This window comes from Carassius auratus, chromosome 26, assembly GCF_003368295.1.
Source record: "Carassius auratus strain Wakin chromosome 26, ASM336829v1, whole genome shotgun sequence".
In the NCBI taxonomy this organism is placed as follows: Eukaryota; Metazoa; Chordata; class Actinopteri; order Cypriniformes; family Cyprinidae; genus Carassius; species Carassius auratus.
Genome location: NC_039268.1, coordinates 9,686,317 through 9,706,339, shown reverse-complemented (window position 1 = coordinate 9,706,339; position 20,023 = coordinate 9,686,317). Strand labels below are relative to the sequence as shown.

At 38.7% G+C, this 20,023-nt stretch overlaps 1 protein-coding gene across 4 annotated transcripts in view; it reads left to right on the top strand.

The window, feature by feature from the left end:
* The window catches only part of dhrsx (dehydrogenase/reductase (SDR family) X-linked), a 43,609-nt gene extending 34,053 nt beyond the window's left edge, over positions 1-9,556 (top strand). For all 4 annotated transcript variants that reach the window (XM_026204117.1, XM_026204114.1, XM_026204115.1 and 1 more), the window contains 2 exons: positions 564-771; positions 9,291-9,556. In XM_026204117.1, coding sequence (XP_026059902.1) covers positions 564-771; positions 9,291-9,467 — 385 coding nt within the window. In that variant the 3' untranslated portion in view covers positions 9,468-9,556. The remainder of the gene's footprint in view (positions 1-563; positions 772-9,290) is intronic.
* The last annotated feature ends 10,467 nt before the right edge of the window (positions 9,557-20,023 follow it).

Here is a 20,023-nt window from a genome sequence, read left to right as displayed (position 1 = left end):
TTCATAACGATGTAAAAATGTTGAAACAAATTTCCTTTTCACCTGACGTCACCAAGCCTTCTCATTTTCCAGCTCTCTTTCAACTGTCTGTTGTACAGAGATCACGTCCTCTGATCCCATTCTATTATGTAAAGCTCATTTTTAATGATCCAATCAATTCCTGGTGCATAAAATCAAGTTCCGCCCATTTTTTTTCTTTTTTTCATTGAATATCCTATTTCATTCAGAAAATGAAGGTGAAAATTATGTTTATTATTGTTAACTAAAACGGCAATTATTCAAATGAAATGTATATACTTAAATATTCTAGTTGCCATAAACTTGAAATAACAGAAATGTTACATGAAAAACCTAAATGGAAAGCTATATAGAAAAATATTTAAGCTATAAAGTAATATAAGTGAATGATCAGACTTGAAGCATCAGCACATCAGCATGCACAGTCTTGTCATAATGGGTTTACAAATGCAAATTACAGTAAACAACACATTAATGATCATTGCAACCAAAATAGCTGTTTGACTACACTCAATGTCTCTTTTTTTATTCTCTCTCTTGATCAGGATGTGTTATAGTGCTCATGGTGCATACGCCCAGAGTAAGCTGGCCCTGCTGCTGTTCTCCTACCACCTGCAGGACCAGCTGTGGGTCAGAGGTGACTCTGTAACCATTAACGCAGTGGACCCAGGCATGGTGGACACAGCCCTGTATGACAATCTGTCTAGCCCTGCCCAGCTGGCCAAGAAACCTTTCGCAAAACTGCTCTTCAGGGTAAGGCAAATCATATTGCCCTCTATAAAACATCATTAGTCAAGTTTACTGGAGGATAATAATAATTGCCTGGACATGTTTGGAATGCCTTATTTCACTTAAATAACTTGCCAAACTTTGGAAAGTCAGCCAAACTAGGCCTGAGTCACTGGCGTGATGATTTAATAAGACATCTGTCTGTGTAGAGCTTCAGTTTCACTCATGTTTAGGTTCATTTTTTGCAGGCTTTTACTGAAAGGACAGATAGAGGACAGGAAATGAGGTGGAATTGGACTAGACTAGACACTAGAATGAATGTACCGCTTTTAATTGGTTGTAAACAAAAATGAAAATTTTAATAACAATAGGACAATGATTATTTTCATATTATAGACCAGGGGTGCCCAACCCTGCTCCTGGCGATTGACTGTGTTTATGTTTGATTAGGACTGGAGCTGAACTTTCCAGGACAGTCATTCACCAGGAGCAGGGTTGGGAACCCTGTTATAGATGATAACCGTTAAATGAAAAATAGTTCAAAGCTGTTCTTTTTATGATAAATAAATTAAGGAATGAATGGATGGATGGATGGATGGATGGATGGATGGATGGATAGATGGATGGATGGATGAATAAATAAGTAGAAAATATATAAATTAATACATTTTGTGACACTTGCATGATAATGCAAAATATAAACTATAGGTAACTATTATTTAGAAATTAGTAGTTGAGAAAGTTTGGTCACACTTTACTTTAAGGTCCAATTCTCGCTACTAGCAGACCATTAACTGTTATTTTGCTGTTATTAATAGTTAGTAAGGTAGATGTTAAGTTTATGTATTAGTAACTATTAGGGGTGTAGAATACTATAAGTACTAATAAACACCCAAGATGTTAAAGGGGTCATATGATGCGATTAAATTTTTCCTTTCTCCTTGGAGTGTTATAAGCTCTTGGTGCATAAAGAAGAACTGTAAATTTGCAGAGACTAAAGTCTCAAATCAAAAGAGATATTCTTTATCAAAGTTAAGACTCTGCCACACCCCCATATGTCTACATCACTATGTGGAAATATTTGCGTAATGCCTCCCAAATGTTCACGCAAAGAAAGAAGGTGTGGTTTCAGTAACAGCAGTTAGTATTGAAGCAGTCATGTCAGGGAGATGCTGTATGTTTCTAGGCGAAAGCAAAAGCACTTTATTTGGCCTTCCAAAAGTACTATATTTTTCGGACTATAAGTCGCACCTGAGTATAAGTCGCATCAGTCCAAAAATACTTCATGATGAGGAAAAAAACGTATATAAGTCGCACTGGACTATTAGTCGCATTTATTTAGAACCAAGAACCCAGAGAAAACATTACCGTCTCCAGCCGCGAGAGGGCGCTCTATGTTTTCAGTATAGACTACAGGAGCACTGAGCAGCATAGAGCGCCCTCTATGAAAAAAAGAGCCAAACTATGAAAAAAAACTGTGACTTATAGTCCGGAAAATACGGTAGATGCTTTTAGGAATCTTTAAGATTATTTACAACAGAACAGCAACACATTTTATGGACGACCATTTCATGAACGTAGGAGAGGAGGTAATTCTGACTTTGCTACGACAATCTGGTGCTTCTGAATCAGCTACTGGATGTATGTTTTGTTATTAGTTTTAAGTATTTGCTATTGAATGTTCAAATGGAATGTTCAAACACATGCAAGCTTCATCACTGTGTCTGTCACGCGACTCTGTTCCCTTTTTGAACTGATCGTAAAACTAAGGACATTATTAACCGTCTTTACATTCATTTTGAAGAATGAAGCTCTCCATAATGGAAAGTGCTTTTGGTGTTCGGCCAATCACAATGCACTGGGTCAGTTGGCCAATCAGAGCAGACTGCACTTGTCAGAAGGAAGGGGAATAAAACGACCTACAATAATGTACAGTATTTGAAAAATAATGTGTTTCTTGAACATTAAAACATGTCAACATATTCTGTTACACAAATAAACAAAACAATGATCTTTAATAAAGCATCATATGACCCCTTTAATAATAGGGTTGCTAATAAGCAACTAGTTAATAGTGAGAATTGGTCCTTATACTTAAATTGTTACATAAAGTTTTGTCTGAAATAAAATAAGTTTAAGATTTTAATATTGTATATGTATTTTTATATTTGTATTTGTTTAATAACCCGTGTTGGGACCCTTACTGTTTAAAAGCTCTCTTAAATATTTAGTTAATTTTGTAGTTAAATTTGTAATAAAAAATTAACTAATATCACTGATAACTGTCATTACTTATCAGTCCAATATATAATTCCCAGCATTCATATCTAAAACACAATAAATGTAGGGAGTTCATGAATATTGTCCCTCAGAAACATTGCGTCTGTGTGAAACACGCTTCAGAGTTACTGACAGAGGCCGTTGTGAAAGGTGCACTGTTAAATGTCAACACTTTATGACAAACCCATCTGCCCCAATATGTTGCAATAAGGCATCGTGACAGTGTGGTGTGTCCCGGGAGACACTGTTTTCACTCTTTCTGTTCTTCTTCTCCATCTGTCTGTCTTTCCCAATCTCTTAGAATTCCGTCTTGAAATCTAAAGGTTTGGCGCTTCTGTGTCAGGGTGAACAATAATTGGATTTAGCTTGTCTCTTTCCTTCAAAGCTTTGTGTGTGTTTGTGTGTGTGTGTTAATCAGACATGATTCTTTCATCTTCCTTGAGTATTTGTTAAATCTTGTATTTCAAATCAGTGTTAGAAAATGAATACAAAAATGAGAAATGAAAAATAAAATCTACAATACACATAAATATATATATATATCATATTTTGAAATGTGATTTTAGACTTTTGGATCTCACTGTTTACAATATATGTTGCATGCCACCTATAAAGTAAGTACCGTCTATGAGCTCACTGATGTGATGGCTCCAAATTACCAAAATTGCTATCATTTTGGCAGGTTGTTTTACTGTCATCCCTCAGCCAGTCATTGGTTTTCTTCCTGCTCCATTAAATCCAGCTGAGTATGTGCTAAAAGAGCTTCAGAGATGATCAGAATAGCAAACAGCAGCACATGATAGTGTTAAACAGTATATAATTCATTTTCATGTGTGAACAACTCTCTTTGGTTATGCACAATAGACAGGGTAAAGTAACATACGAAATCCGCCACAATGGGCAGTGACCTTCGCCTCTTCTCAAGGGGAATTTTCTGTACTACAAAAGATAATTCATTGTGTAATCTTTTGAATACTAATGTAATTTCCGTGAAACTCGTACCCTTGTTGAGGTGAGATGTGTTGATATTGATTTATTGTGATTGTTATCAGCACGGCAATATCCTTTTGCAGGGGGCTTATTTACGAGTCGGGTTAAGTCACGGTTCACGGCGTCCGTTATGTATGCGGCACAGGAATGGCTGTTGAAAACCCAGAAATTACGGGGCTCAGCGAGGACACGGTGCTGTACATGTTGAAAAGAAAAGATGACAAATTCTGAATGTCTTGAGGGAAAAATATTGTTATTACTAAACAGGCAAAGGCATTTAAAATAGAAAAGCACACCCACTCTAGAGAATACTAATTTCCAGCACTTGGCAGAAAGAAAAAAACTTGGTTTATCCAAGAGCAAAAAATCTTTTTGAGGAAAAAATGTCAAAAATAATGATGCGTTTTAATAGGTTTTTTGTTTCCTGAAAAAGAGTTCTGCTGCTGTGCATGATGTGAATACTGAATGCGTGTACAATTTCTGAAGTTTATTTCTGGAACCGTTTGTGTTTAGAGAAAGAGAATGATCCTATAAATCAAATGCGCTCCAAAACTGAAGTATACCCGCTTTTAAACACTTATTTTACATTCACGCTGCTTTTATTTCTCACCTGGCAGCTTTTCCAGTTGTCAGAATCCAAACTGAGGAATAAAATGTAAAGATATAAAACATTAGGGTAGGGTGGTATGGCTGAAACCTTCGCGATGGGTCAATGTAAACCTTCGCATCTCAATGTAATCTTCACTTAACATTCAAAAAACAATAGTCACGGGTTGTTAATTCAGTATGTACAAATACGAAAAAATATGTTTCTTCATCTCTTTTGACTTCTCTCTTTTTATTTGGAACATGAAGGATAAAACATGCTTAACTCTTACTTACTAAGAAACAATTAAGTTTATTAAGTTAAGTTTAACTAAGAGTGAACAAAATTTTCGGTTACACTTTATTTTAAGATGTCCTTGTTACAGTGTAATTATACATTTACTGAATAATATTAATTAACTAAATGTACTTACTATAAGGTTAGGGTTTGGAATAAGGTTTGGCTTAGGGTTACTTTCATGTAATTTATTGTTATTATAATACTTAGTACATGCAACATGTAACAAGGGCACCTTAATATAAAGTGTTACCAAAATTAGAAATTTTGTGTATGTATATATATTAGTGCTGTCAATCGATTAAAAAAAATTAACTAATTAATCGCACAATTTTTTAAAATTAATCGCGATTAATCGCGATTAATCACAATTAAAAGACTGAAACTTTTTGGATATGTAAATGTAAAATGTAAATAATTAATGTAAACTCAAGACAAAGAAACTATTTAAATTCAAAATATGATTGTTTATTGGAATTTTTGTTTAACTTGTAACACAGATTTTCTCATGTAAACAACATACCTGCAATAAACCATCAATATCCTCCAAATTAACTGTTGGCTTGAAAGCCATATTTATTACAGAAATAAAAACACAGGCATGTAAGTACCATTTGAATTTCAAAACAATCAATGCCAATAAAAAACAAAAATGATTTCCATGTTGAATTCTAAGTGGACTGCAAAAAAATTCCAAAGTATAGTCATTGCCAGTGCTTTAAGTGGGCCGGTATGCACTGGTACTCAGTACCGCCACTTCCAAATATAGCTCTTGAGCGTACGGCCACCTCTCCGTATGCCCAGAACGTGCTTGTAGCGTACCGGTACGCTCATTTGGACATCTGTTTTAATAGAGGTTTTAATCTTTTACCTGCACTGCCGATTTTCAGAGCGCCCTTCACAATGCAAGCTTCCTAATTCATCCCACCCAGAGCAGAAACTACATTACCCATTCACCCTTAAGTTCAGGCCCGGCGCCACGAGGGGGCAAAAGGGGGCAATGCCCCCTCAGATCTGACTTGTGCCCCCTCTGTTTCATTTTTGTATCCATGGTTAAAAATAAATGGCCAACCTTTTGAGTTAAATAATAATTTAACCTTATCCCCATGGGATTTAGAATGTTCAGTGTTGTGACTCGTGACATTACTGCCAGATTCAAACGTCTTTCGCGTTGGTTGGCGCTGAGCCAGAAACGGACGAGCTCAACGCTGTCATATATCACAACTATGCAGTGTTTTCAACCTCATAATGTTTATTTTAGATTTCAGACATTTAAATAGGCTACACATAAGCACTGGTAAAACAATAGGCTACATTTGGAGTCTGTGAAAGCAGCAAAAACAATATATTCAAATATAATTTGACGACGTGTGTTTTTCATATCAGATAAACACAGTGGAAGAATGCTAACTATAAAGTTTACTCTGTTGTTATAAAGATTTTTAAACGACCAAACACACTCACTTACACATATTTGAGAATCGGAATATAAGATAGTTGATGACATGGTAAGAAAGTTTGTGAATATTTCGAATAAAAAAGGAAAAACGAAATGAAGGATAGACTACATCTGTTATACAGTGTTATTATTGTGACTGCGGTGTTTCACGTGACAAATATGACGCGTTGCCATGGAAACATTAAGGGGGAACGTTCTAAAATAACTGTCGCCTTGAAAAATTTTACTCTCGGGAGTCAGTTAGAATATTTTAAACTTAAGTGTGAAAGGGTTATTTATTAATAATAAATGACGCTGGCTTATCTTTTGTTGACTGTGTGATTTCCTGATGTGGGTATTAAGGCACATATGGAAAATACAGTTGTTTAAATTTAAAGCAAGGGGTGGTTTTATCCAACCCCGCGCCATTCGGTGTCCGTCGAGCAAATATATGAACGTGTGATATTATCAGCAATTCAAAAAAAAAATTAAAAAAAATCAGCAATTAAGTTTCAGCTAAAATGTGAATTATCATTAATATTCAAAAATGGACATAAGAAAGTATATGCAACGTATTTCAGACCACAAAAAGGACACTGAAAGTGTGATTGAGAGTACAGCTGATGAACATGACAGCCATCATTTGGCATTTTGATGGTGTAATAAAGTTAAGCCCCCTTAACAATTTCACATGCCCCCTCAGTCATTTCATCCTGCAGCCGGGCCTGCTTAAGTTATACAAGTGAATAGCGCATGTGTCGCTTTTCCCACTGTTAAGTGTCAACAACTCAACGTGGCCGGAGAAGGTGTGTGAAACTCGTTGTGAGTTATACTAAAGCAAAATCTTGAGTATTTATTGTCTGATAAACATTAAAAACTGTCCGCGGAGGTTGAGTCGTCCTGCAGCCCCCGCTGGCTGTTCATTGGCTGCAGCATCTTTTTTCTAAGTTCTAAACAAATACCGTAGACGGCAAGGCACAAATTTAGATATTAATTTATCTAATTAATCAATAGCCTATGCACAAAGACAATATGATCTTTTTGTCCCCTTTTTGTTTTAAAGCTTGAAGAAGAGAGAGAGCGCAAGTTGCTGCAGCTGAGGAGGACAGTGATGCACGCGCACAGGAGTGATTGACAGTTCGCGGCACTGTGTACAAAAAATACTCCGCTACACAATTATTTCGTTATTTTTGTTTAAGCTTATTAACGTTAGCGTTACAGAAAGGTCTGATTTGCGCACTGTTACAGTCACTGTTTTTTTTTTTTTTTAAACAATGACATTAGAGTTCATGATTTTAATGTTGCTGTTTCTTGTGGCAGACTGAAGAGTAATCCGGCAGAGTTTTATACTGAAACTTTCCGTCTAAAAGTCCTTCCTTGGTCTTATCCATATTTCTTTGCACGTTGAACACACATAGGCCACAACTGGAAATAAAAAAAAACTGCAACCGCGTTAATTGCGTTATTTTTTTTTAACGCGTTAAATATTTCAAATTAATCGAATGCGTTAACGCGCTAATTTTGACAGCACTAATATATATATATATATATATATATATATATATATATATATATATATATATATATATATATATATATATATATTATTTATGTGTATATGACCCAGCAAAATCTCTACTGTTTGATGTATTTCTACCATTGCACGGTATATGGTGTCTGTAAATGTTGTGCTCAGCCTTATACAACTGTATATAAAGGTGTTTAGTCTTTCTGAACCACAGCTGTTGCTCCATTTCCCCTCAAGCACACAGTAAAGCAAAATACTAACAGCTTTAAGAGAGAAGCTTTTCTCACACTCTTTGTGCTGTATTGATTCAGCTCAGTATAGAGAAACCTTGTGGCCCCTGTAGCTTAAATCCAAATTCCCTCAGACGAAAGAGATCTAGAAAAGAGAAAAACAGTGCTCGGCCCCAATTGCCGGGCCTCAAAGAGAGCCGTTTGAAGTGCAGAATCTGGCAGCGGTTTTAGAGAAGATCGGCTGTCCTGTGTAATTGATCCGTCTGGAGGTCATAGTCCAACTGACCGTCTGCATAGCAATCTCCCCAACTGTGCTGCCCAACTTTGAGATCTTCTGATGTGGAAGCCAGCCATAACATTTGCAATTAGAAGGATAATTTGAATAATTAACCACGGCAGCTGGAAAGCATCATGTGTAAACATGAGGCAAGAGTCACATGAGAAAGTGTATGAATTAGGACTGACGATAAAATAAATTGAATAACGTAAGCAAAAGCCACAAAATAAAGATAATATAATACATTACAGTGTTGTGGCAGATAAGTAATGAATTCAGTGGACATTACAAAGAAGCAGAGCTTTTCATTTGAGCTGCATTTTCCATGAAGAGCACAGGATTTTGAGATGTCATGGCAAAAGGGATTCATATGTATATAAGCTAAGAATGTTTTTTGTTTTTTTTTGCGCAAAGAAAACTCCGCGTCACCTTATAGTGCCATTCTGGAGAGTATCGCATATGTAAATATCGTATGCAACGTGTGTACACGCATGCGCTGTTTACATTCAGATCAAAGCATAAACCACGTAAACCATGTATTCGCATCCGGTGCTGCTGACACAGCACAGCATACATTGTTTACAGGTTTATTTACCAAAGCAACTTACAAGAAAGTCCACGTGTAAGTGGCAATTACTAGTGCTAGCAGCTAAGGATATATGTCAAGTACTAGGGTTAGACTTCAAGTGCTAAGAAGAACACTACAGCGCGAAAGCACTGTAACATTGCGATGGCTGTCACCTACAAAGATCAAAAAGTCATTGACATTGGCAGAAACGACAAATTTATATTTTACTCCATGAATCAGGATCATCTTTCCTGTCCTTTTTAGATATTCAGTATCCATCCCTGGTGAAATATACTTAAAATGCCTATACCTGTGTTGACTTGATCTCTGATTCCTGTCCGATCCACAGACACCTGCAGAAGGAGCATCCACGGCCATCTACGCTGCAGCTGCCTCCGAGCTGGAGGGGATCGGAGGACTGTATCTGTACAACGGACGCAAGACGGAGTCTTCAGCACTTTCTCGTGACCAACGGCTGCAAAGCAAGTTGTGGAAAGTAAGCTGCACTCTAGTGGGTCTCCAGTAAACCTGAGAGAACATCAGCACTGAGCTCCTGATCTCTGAGACATGGGCCCTCATCTTACACTCCATATTACATCCACCTTAAAAAAAAAATTCAACCTCATGCCTTAAGTTAGTATCCCAATTTGCCAAATTATCCCTTGGTCTTTAAATCATCTCATTACCTATGTAGTGTCCACACAAGCCATCTTAGACAACATCTTGAGAACGTGTACCTCAACGAAACGTGACAAGTGTGCTGTTTTCCGTCCTGGAACTGCTCTCGTCCTCTTCACTTGGGAACTTTCTGAACACTTTTCCCCTGAACTAAGCAAATAAAACAGTGATTTTGACTAATAATCTAGTACCTTGTTCTCTGCTAAGCCTTTTTTGGTGCTTAATGAATCTCAATGGCTGTTCTACTGATGTTCCTTTGGCAACAGACCATAAAGACAATCGAAGGATAAAAGGATTATATGTGAAATCTCCTGCTCTCTTAACCGGAGCAAATACCAGCCTGTGTCTGTTGATTCTCTTTGTTTCCGTGCTAGGTATTGCATCTTTCTTTGTTAGTATAGTTGTATATCTTCAGCGGCGCCTACGTTGGATTATTCTGCCCATCAGTCAGTGTCATTTCTCCCTCTGCCTACCGCATCTAATTGTCTAAACACAAACTGCAGAAGGGCTAAGGGGGAAAAAACATTTGTCTGGCTAAGCCCTTCATTTTTCTTTCCCTCACTGTGCAATTTGCAATGCTGTGTTTTGAACTTAACCACAAAAGAGACGGCTGCCCTCATGCCAGGTGCCTCATCTTCATTCACCTTCGTTCTCCCAGAGGGGCAAATTCTGTCCAACTGTTCTGTTCGTGACTGTGACATCCTCAGAATCTGTGATTCCAATGTGTAATAATGTAGAGTTTTTTTTTTTTTTTTTAACTGATTTTCCTTTGAGATGTTGAGACGTACTGTAACTTTTAAATATATTCAGGCATCCTATTCTGTTGTGTATATATATATATATATATATATATATATATATATATATATATATATATATATATATATATATATAAATATAAAACGACTTCCTTTCTACCCGCTGGTGTCTGTGACAACTTGGAGGTGTCGTCTCAAGTTTGGTTGCTTTGGTAAAGTGCTACTTTGACCTGTTAAATTCTAATTTAAATGTACTAGTGTCATAATGTGCCTGTTATTTGTGTGTTTTATGTGGCATCAGACATGCAGTTGACCAAATGTGTTCACATTTAAACCTCTCTAATTGAGTTCATTTTCTGTATGGTACAGTAAATGGTATATGAAGCTTTTGGGTAAAAGAGAGATGAAGATATTCCCCCATTTGCATTGCTTTTGAGAAGTAGTTTTATCATTGCCTAGTCTTGCTTATTGTACTCTAATTATGCACTAATGGAAGTGCTTCTGTATTTTAATGTATCTAGCGTTATAGGAAGGGTAAGTAAAGTCCATGCACAGATAATAATGATCTAATAGATTATCATCATATGGTTGTGATAATGAGAAATAAATTAATAACAGTGTTTGAAGGCACCAAATGGCTGATGATAAATGAATCGAGAAACCGTCTCAGTACAAAATGTGCAAAGAGGAGTTTGCGTACTTGGCTCCTCAGCCACATGCACTGTGAAAGAGCCCAATGTTTCTGTCATTTGTGTGTGTGAAAGAGAGGGATGGAGACGGAGAAAAGAGTGCAGCATTATCTTGCCAGGAGACTCTGAAGTGTCTCATCTTCAGCTCTTGTAGAAAACTGAGTGTATGAGTTTCTCTTCTAAGGCTCTTGTCTAAATAAAAACACTGATTTTGCTGTTGCAGTAGCTGTTTTTTTTTCTTTTCCCTGCTAAGTGTAAATTAAAATATGGGATGTAAATGCCAATTTATGTCGTTTTGTTTTAAGTGCAGGGCTGGTCGTTTGCCGTTTCAAAGACACCAAGCAGAAGTCATATGATCAACATGCGCTGTTAAATTGAATCGAATAAAAAGGCGTCATTCATCCTTGGTTGCAGATGGACTTTTCATTTGAAAATGATTTGGTTCTCACGAATACTTCACAACAAGTTCAGTCACGCATAGTCACATGTAACATTTTTGTTCACTGTTTTGAAGTAATAGTTGTACATTTTGCTTTAAGCAGATGGTACGTTTCAAGAGATGGCTGTTGCACGGTGTATGTGTGTGTGAGAGAGAGAGAGATGTGACCTGAAATCCTACAGGAGCAGATGACTCATTTTAGGTTTTTTTTCTTTCTTTTTTTTTCTGTCCTGAAAGCCTTTGGCAGTTTGTGGGACATCCATCTCAAGCACATCCTAGCACCCATTCTCAAACACATGCAATGCCATGCAAGACTCCTTTCCCTCACATATTTAAACACGAACACATTTGTTTGCTTTTCAAGTGATACTCTTGGTCGGAAATACTTGCTGATCAGATGTGGCCTTCTAAATGTGCTCCTGTTTTTGCAGCTGTCTTCAGACACTGATGATTCGGTGGATTCATGGCACTTGTAAACTGTTGCTCTCTCATTCGTCTGATTGCTTCTATTGTTCTCCTCATTTGTAAGTCACTTTGGATGAAAGCACCTGCTAAATTATTAAATGCAAATGTTTACTGTTGGCTATCATTCTATTGACAAAAAAACAAAACAAAAAAATAGGAATGTCACACAGTTTCAGTGTCATTTTTTTCAGGCTGAATTATTAACATTTTTATAACAGGACCTCTGTCCTTGTTATGAGATGACTGGGTTTGTGTTATATGCAGCTTGACAAAGCTTAGTATTAAACTTGAATGCACACATCTCATCTCTGATGTTATATTCTGTTTGGATTTGGAAATCAAGAGCACTGAATATTAACTGAATATTCATAGAATTATATTTCTAAGAATATTTTAAGCAAAAGTGCAAGCTGCATATTTAATGGATAGCCTATAGTCATAACAACTAGGCTCTTGAAAATAAAGGAAAACATTTAAAAAATGTAAGAAGATTCCTAGAAATCTCCTAAAGCCCTATATGCATATAATGTGTCCCCATGTAGGGTTATTAGATATTTTTGATGAAATCCCTCCATAAATAGAAATGGACCTACCATGTTCAAGGTCCAGAAAGTTAGTAAGAAAATCTATAAAATAGCCCATGGGACATCAGTGGTTCAACCTTATTTTAAAATCTTAAAAGTCCACATGTGTGACTTTTGTGATATAGTAAACTTGTTCTGTAGCCCACCTAGTACAGCACTGCACTTATGATGCAGAGTGTTCAGGTTCCAATTTCATGAAACACAAGTCACAAATCATTCCACAAAAGAACTCAAAGTCTTGCAGAAATAACTGTTGGTTAGGTTAAGCGTATGTTTTAGTGTAGAGGGCATATTATTTTCAAATGGGATAGAGCTTTAACCTTCCCCTCACTGGACATCTCGTTTGTGATTTGCCGTGATTCGTACAACAAACAACATAATAGAATGTTGCCACAGTCAGAGGAAATTAACAAGCTATTTAGCCACTGGATATTTTATTTATTTTTCATGACACTGCTTTTTAATAATCCTATAGACTGTGACTGAGAAATATTGACCAGAATCTGGACTCAAAATGTATGGAGGAAGATATTAAAGCTTTTGCAGAAACATTTTCAATGAATTGTTTGTAGAGGTGACCAGCAGGCTCATCGGCATGCCTTTCACTCTATCAGTCATCTATCAGATTTGCCCAGGATCCGTCCTCCATCTCTCAACGGGGTGGGAATGAAGGTTTGTGCAGAGAGCTGTTGTCTTATCCATAAATCTCTGATTAGTGTCCACGGGCCACATTAGTGTGTGAAGGAGTGTGTGTCTGTATATGCGCTTGACTTGATCCATGATCCCCTGTAGTTTATTTTGCTGGAAAGGATGGCTATCACCTAATTTATCACTGTCACAGGCTTCCCAGGGCTTGTCACACTTTGCCCATCACTCTATGGCCTCTGTGGCGCTCCGGTTGGTCCACCACCGTGTCTGGAATCCAGCTTTTTAGATCCTTATCTGACTCTAATTTGTGCATCAGACTTGTTCGCTTTCTCTGCTCGATAAAAGACATACACGTGGCAATGTAACTGGCTGCTGCTGAATCGAATCAATCGGTGGATCGTCGTCAACATGTGATCAACTGGTTTATAGACCTCTGTCCACTGAAAGAATTAACTGTCTTCGGGCGTTTTACAGACAAACACCAGTTTTAAACAGTTTTTTTCCACAATAACCCAATGGTTTCACTGCCTGGTCTCTCTATACATTAAAAAATATGATTTGTAAAATAAGATACGTGGACTCCTGAACCAATAGGGGCCACTTGCTGTCCAAGGTGTCATAAGCAGCCTAACACTGCTAACATTTCTTGTCATGCAAACAATGATAAAAATGGTGTAAATCGTATACTAAAGTATACATGTTAACTGGGTAACACTTAAGTATTTTAAGTACTTTAATTCTCACTATTAACTAGTTGCTTAATAGCATGACTGTCATTAACATATTGGCTGTTTATTATTACTTATAAAGCACATATTCTGTATGACCATATTCTACATCCCTAATAAGCTAAGATATAAGGTAACTACGTGGGGTAGGGGTAGGTTCAAGGTTAGTACCCAGTTATTACCTAGTTATTGCGATCACTATAATAAGTACATAGTATGTACATGAGTTACAGGACTTTAAAATAAAGTGCTACTGGAAATTTAATTTTTGTAGTTAATGGTTTGTTAATAGCAAGATCAGGACTGTAAAATAAAGTGTCAGCAGAAATTAACACCAGAACGGTTTAAAAGTGGGACATCCCTAAATACTACAATCCTCAAAATTGACTCACAATATATTATAATGTTTTTTTTATAGTGTTACTGTTCTGAGGCCTCAGGGTGGTGTTTTGCGGGTTAAACACACTGACAGGGGGTTTGCTTAGGGCTCCTAAAATGCTAGAAGCTAGGATAATTTGTAGTTAAAAATAGCAATTTGGCCTGTCAAGACAGATCGGCCTCTAATGGGCTCTCTAAATTGGTCTTTTTGATTATGTCCTCAAGAAAGCTTTCTGTGCACCAGCCGCTGAACTTTGTGTGGGTAATCATACAAATTCTCTGTCAGCTACTCCACTAGCCTGAGAGACTCACTGACCGAGTGTGTTGCCAGAAATGCCCCTTTTCACCCCTGATCTAAGATCTGCTTTTCCTAGTATCTGGTTAGAATTGAGGTAAGGGGGGTTGGCCCTAGATCCATATAAAAGAGCAAATTTAGGTGTTGTAAGCTGATTGCTAATAGCTCTGGTGCCACCTTAGCAGGCTCGGTGGAAAGGCCTTATCTCCACAAACCAGCAGGCCTGCTTAAACCTGGGTAATGCTGTCTCGATAAGCCTCTACATTTAGACTTGCACTCTTTCCCTCAACCATCCCAACGAAATCACAGCCATCATCCATATTTAAAAACTCTTAAGAGTCTGACTCTGATCTCACAAGTGGAGATACAGTGACAGAACCAGTTTTTCTCTCATTTCAATGAAGAACAAATCCCATACTGACCTTTTTTCTCTCAGTGATATTTTTAGCACAAAGCACTTAAACTAATCATTTTTCTAATATGACACCGTCATATTCAGCAGTTCTAAATATCATTTATTAAAATGAGATAACTGCACTGTACATGCAAATATTCGCCTTATTTTAAATATATAAGAGTGTGCGACCAATTGTAACTTGAATGTGTGAAGCTTCGAGTGTTATTAGCTATTATTTTACCTGGACAAAAACAGTCCGTTATGCTGATTTTTATTGCAAACTGGTATTCGTTACCATCTTATTTTAATTTAGTATCATAATGATAAATACACTGGTTTGTATTGAAAATAGTTTTGCTTTTATTTGAACTTCTTCAAATTATACTTCATCTTATTGTTCTTCAGATTATTCTTCCTGTAGTGTCTAATGAATCAGAACTCTGGCACATTCACAGAAAATAGCTTACTTAATTGAAAAACAGCTAATGTTAAAACTATGGTGGCTGAGAGGGCTCAACGTGCCTCAAATGTAAAAAAAAATAAAAATAAAATAAACAATCAATAATCAGGGGGAACCACAGAGTCCAGATTCGTTACAGAAACACACTACAAAAACAGAAAATACTTACAACACAAACGCAGAAACTGTAAATACTACACAAACAAATAAAAAAAATTGCAAAGACTCACAACACAAACAAATACAAAATGTGCTGCAAAAACAGAAAAGTGCTGCAACTCACAACACAAACAAATAAACAAACAAGCCACACTACAAATACAAAACAAAAAAACAGAAATGCGTTGCAAATCCTCACAACAAACACAAATACAGAAGAGCTGCAAATACTCACAACACAAACAAATACAGAAACTAGCTGCAAAAAAGAAAAGCACTGCAAATACTCACAACACAAACTTATACAGATATGCTGCAAATACTCACAGCACAAAACAAAAACATAAACGCCCTGCAAATACTCACAACACAAATAAATACAGAATGTGCTGCAAAAACAGAAAAGCGCTGCAAATACTCACAGCACAAACAAATACAGAAAACGCACTGCAAATATACACAGACCACAGTGGAAATGTTTAATGGAACACCAACAAGTGATGAACATGGTCTTGCTTATTACTATACTTATTCTGAAAGTGTCACGATACGCTGGCAGAAGGAATGAAGGAGCCATGGATAAATGAAACTGCCATTTATTAAATCCAACACACAGGGCAAATCCACACTTGGAATTTACTGTAGGCCTCCAAGGTGGGTCAGGGAACTCGGGAAGCCATGGTGGAGTAGAGAGTTCAGGGAGTAATGGCGGAATAGGCAAAGGAAGGAGCCAGGGCGACAACATGAGGAACCAGAGCGGACCAGACGGAGGGAGGAGCCAGGGAGACGGTAGGTGGGACTTGGAGCATGTGGTGCCAAGTCGAATCCTGGCCATAGCCATAATGTGGACCCAAGATGGAGCCAATGGAGGGAAGAAGAAGGGCTGATGACTCCAGGGGTCCGACCAATGGTAGCAGAGTAGCCCAAGGCAGAGATGGCAGCCATAGTGGAGCCCGACGGGTCAATGGGCCGAGGCAGAGTCTGGGTCTCAGAGGCTTGAGACAGAGACCGGGGATTCTGCAGCCACTGTGATGATGGAGGATGGCTGACCCATGGAGCTCGCAATGTATTGATGGTGGGCTAAGGGCAAGCAGAGGGACTGCCAGATGACAGCGGTGGAGGAGGCAGAAGAGGGTGGGTGGGCAGGCATTTGTGAGCCTCTGGGCTTAACTTGACCAGGAGCTCTCTCAGGGCGGGATGTGGGACCAGGAGCTTTCTCTTGGCAAGGCATGGGAACAGGAACTTTCTCTGGACCAATCTCAGGAATGAGTGCCCTATCTGAGCTGGACATGGAAACCAGAACCCTCTCTCCTTCAGAGTTGCACAGTCCCTGGTCCATAATTAGCTCACCCTCAGTGTAGGGGGGCGGAGCTTCTCACCGCACTCTCACTGTCTTCATTGTCCCTCGCCTAAGGCATTGTAGTTATCTCTTGCACCTGGTCTGACAATGCGAGAGACTCTGGCTCCATGGCAATCCTGAGCTCTGTCGCACTCCTTGGCGATGGCTCATTGGTCGTGATGGGCTCGGGCTCTCTGCCATCGGTGGGCTAGGGCTTACACTCTGTGCAATTGCGTGACACATGCACACAATTGGTAGACCCGACAGTGACAGACTGCTAGGACTAGGACTTAAATAATAGACAAAAGAAGAGAATAACGAGGAACACAGGTGCTAATTAGACAAAACGTGACCAGGAACAGGAAAACCATATGTGGGCAGGAAATGCAGGAGAAACTGTGTTACGAGCAAACGTGGAGGGAAAACACAACATAAAAAAGTCCGTAATCCTGACATTACATGCCCCGCACTGTAACAACTTCACTGGGGAGGGGGGTGGGTGCCTTGAGGCTGGTGCAGGACCAAGACAAGGAAGACCTCTAAGGCGGATCAAGGAACTTGGGAAGCCATGGCGGAGTAGAGAGTTCAGGGAACCATGGCGGAATAGGCAGAAGAAGGAGCCAGGGAGACAACATGATGAACCAGGGTGGACTAGACGGAGGGAGGAGCCAGGGAGAAAATTGGAGGGACTTGGAGCATGCGGTGCCAAGTGGGACCCAGACCATAGCCATAATATATACACAGGGGGGAGCCAAGGGAGGGATGAACCATGGAGAAGGAAGGGCTGACGACTCCAGGTGTCCAACCAATGGCGGCAGAGTAGCCTGAGGCAGAGATGGAGAGCCAATGAACTAGGGCAATGGGGAGGATCCGGAGGACTGAGGCGGAGCAGATGGTATCGACAACTGACACAGAGGTATAGATCCGAGAAGCCGTGGTAGAGCAGGAGCAAGAAAGGACTGAGGTGGAGCTGGAGGGAGGAGGGAGCCTGGAGGAGCTAGTGGACTGCCGGGACACACTCACTGTCCACGGCTTTCTCCATCACCTCAGGGATTGTAGCTCTCTCTCTCACACCTGGTCTGACAAACCAAGAGTCTCTGGCTCTATGGCAATCCTCAGCTCTTTCACACTCCTTGACGATGGCTCGCCGATCGTGACAGGCTCGGGCTTCGCGCCGTGCAGCGGGGAGATGGTAGGCTTGGCTCTGGGTCTGACTGTGCTCTGGATCGGGGATAGACGCTCTCCAGAGTGGATAATGGTTTCTCTCCAGCTCAGTCCAGAGGTGACTGGGAGGTAGACGGTACGATAGTAAATTGTCCCCATCCAGAACATTCAACAGTTCAGAACAGTTCAGCGCAGCTTAATCGAACGTCATTAAAATGGCAAGCTGGGTGAACTCAACCACATACTCCAATAGGTAAAGGTCCCTGCGGGCAAGGGAGGTGAATTTTGTGGCAAGGGGAATCAACGTGGAGGGAACACTGCAAAAACAAAAAAACTGAACAGAAAACGGAAAACAAATAGAGGGTAAAATACGCAGAATTATCTGTCTCGGTCAGGTCTTTTGTCACGATACGCTGCTGGAAGGAACGAATGAGCCATGGATATACAAAACTGTCATAAATTAAATCTAATACTCAATGACTGTAACTGTGAAATGTTATGTAAGCTGGCTAGTTTTAATTAGATATTAGTTAATTCATAAAAAAAAAATAGTCACTACAGTTAAAAATCTGATACCATTTGTTACCCACTGGGGTTATTTTGACCATCCCCCCCCCTCCCCACCCCTCATAAATCCAGAATACCCATTGCACGACTATGGACACATTTACAAATCACCATAAAAACCTACTGATTGACCTTACATTTGAAAAGTATATATATATATTTGGTGTTTTATTTGTTTTATAATATTTCTAAGTATAGATTTTTGTAATCTATAACATTTGAAAAGAAAAGAAATATTTATTTTATCAAGAATAGTAACATGAGTTATGTTTGGGGTCAATTTGACCCCAGGAAAAACAAACACAATTTCAAACATTTAGAAGGATTTTATTTTTAAACAGAACATCATCACAATCAAAACATCAGTGAGGAACACATAACAGTCCTTTTTGTTATCAAGGATTGCAACATACATAATGTGTGGGGTCAATTTGACCCCAAGAAAAACGTCCTATGTTACGTATATAACCATGGTTCCCCGAAGGGAACGAGATGCTGCGTCCGAAACACTATGGTATTGCCCTTCAGTGTGACCAGCTCTGAATAATATGTGAAATCAGTCTCATGAATGGGCGTGACGTCATAGGCGTCATTCTAGGAGTGAAGCGAACTCTGGCAGGGTTTCTGGAAGAATGGCTTTGAGACGCAGCGTCTCGTTCCCTTCGGGGAACCATTAAAGCAATGGTTATTTTTTTTAAAGCATTGTTGGGGTTCACCGTTGTGGTCTGTGCTACTTGCAGCGCATTTTTTTATTTATGTGTTGTGAGTATTCACAAAACATGTGCTTTCAAACTGTACTACATTTTAAGGTTTACTATGTTTTCTTAATGCATGTTATTGATCTTATTGTGATTGTTTCACCTATTTTTCTCTTTTTGTTTCACTGTACCTATATCCACAATACCGAAGAAAATAGTTGTTGCTTTAACTTTAATGACATTTATTTCCCTAAATATAGTAAATACTTGCTCTGTGGTGCTTTTTTTGTTTGTTTAAGGTGTCAAGAATTTCATTTGTTAGCATGGTTTGGCTAGACTATTTGCTAAGAGTTCAGAACTCACAAGAGTTCATAAAGTTCACAAGCAATTAGCTTTTCAATCTTTACCCTTTGCTTGAACATATTTGACAGGTGTCCAACCACTAGATCAGGCAGAAGACATCTGGTCCAAGATTGGCTTCTACAAACCCATTGCTTTATTAGAGAACAGGCAACACTGGTTACAGATGAATGGCTAATGACAGAGCAGGTAAGTGACCTTCTGGTATAATCAGTTACATTTCTGGAGCTAAGGCAGAGGGATCTTTCAAAAAAATATATTTTGCCTCCACTAATG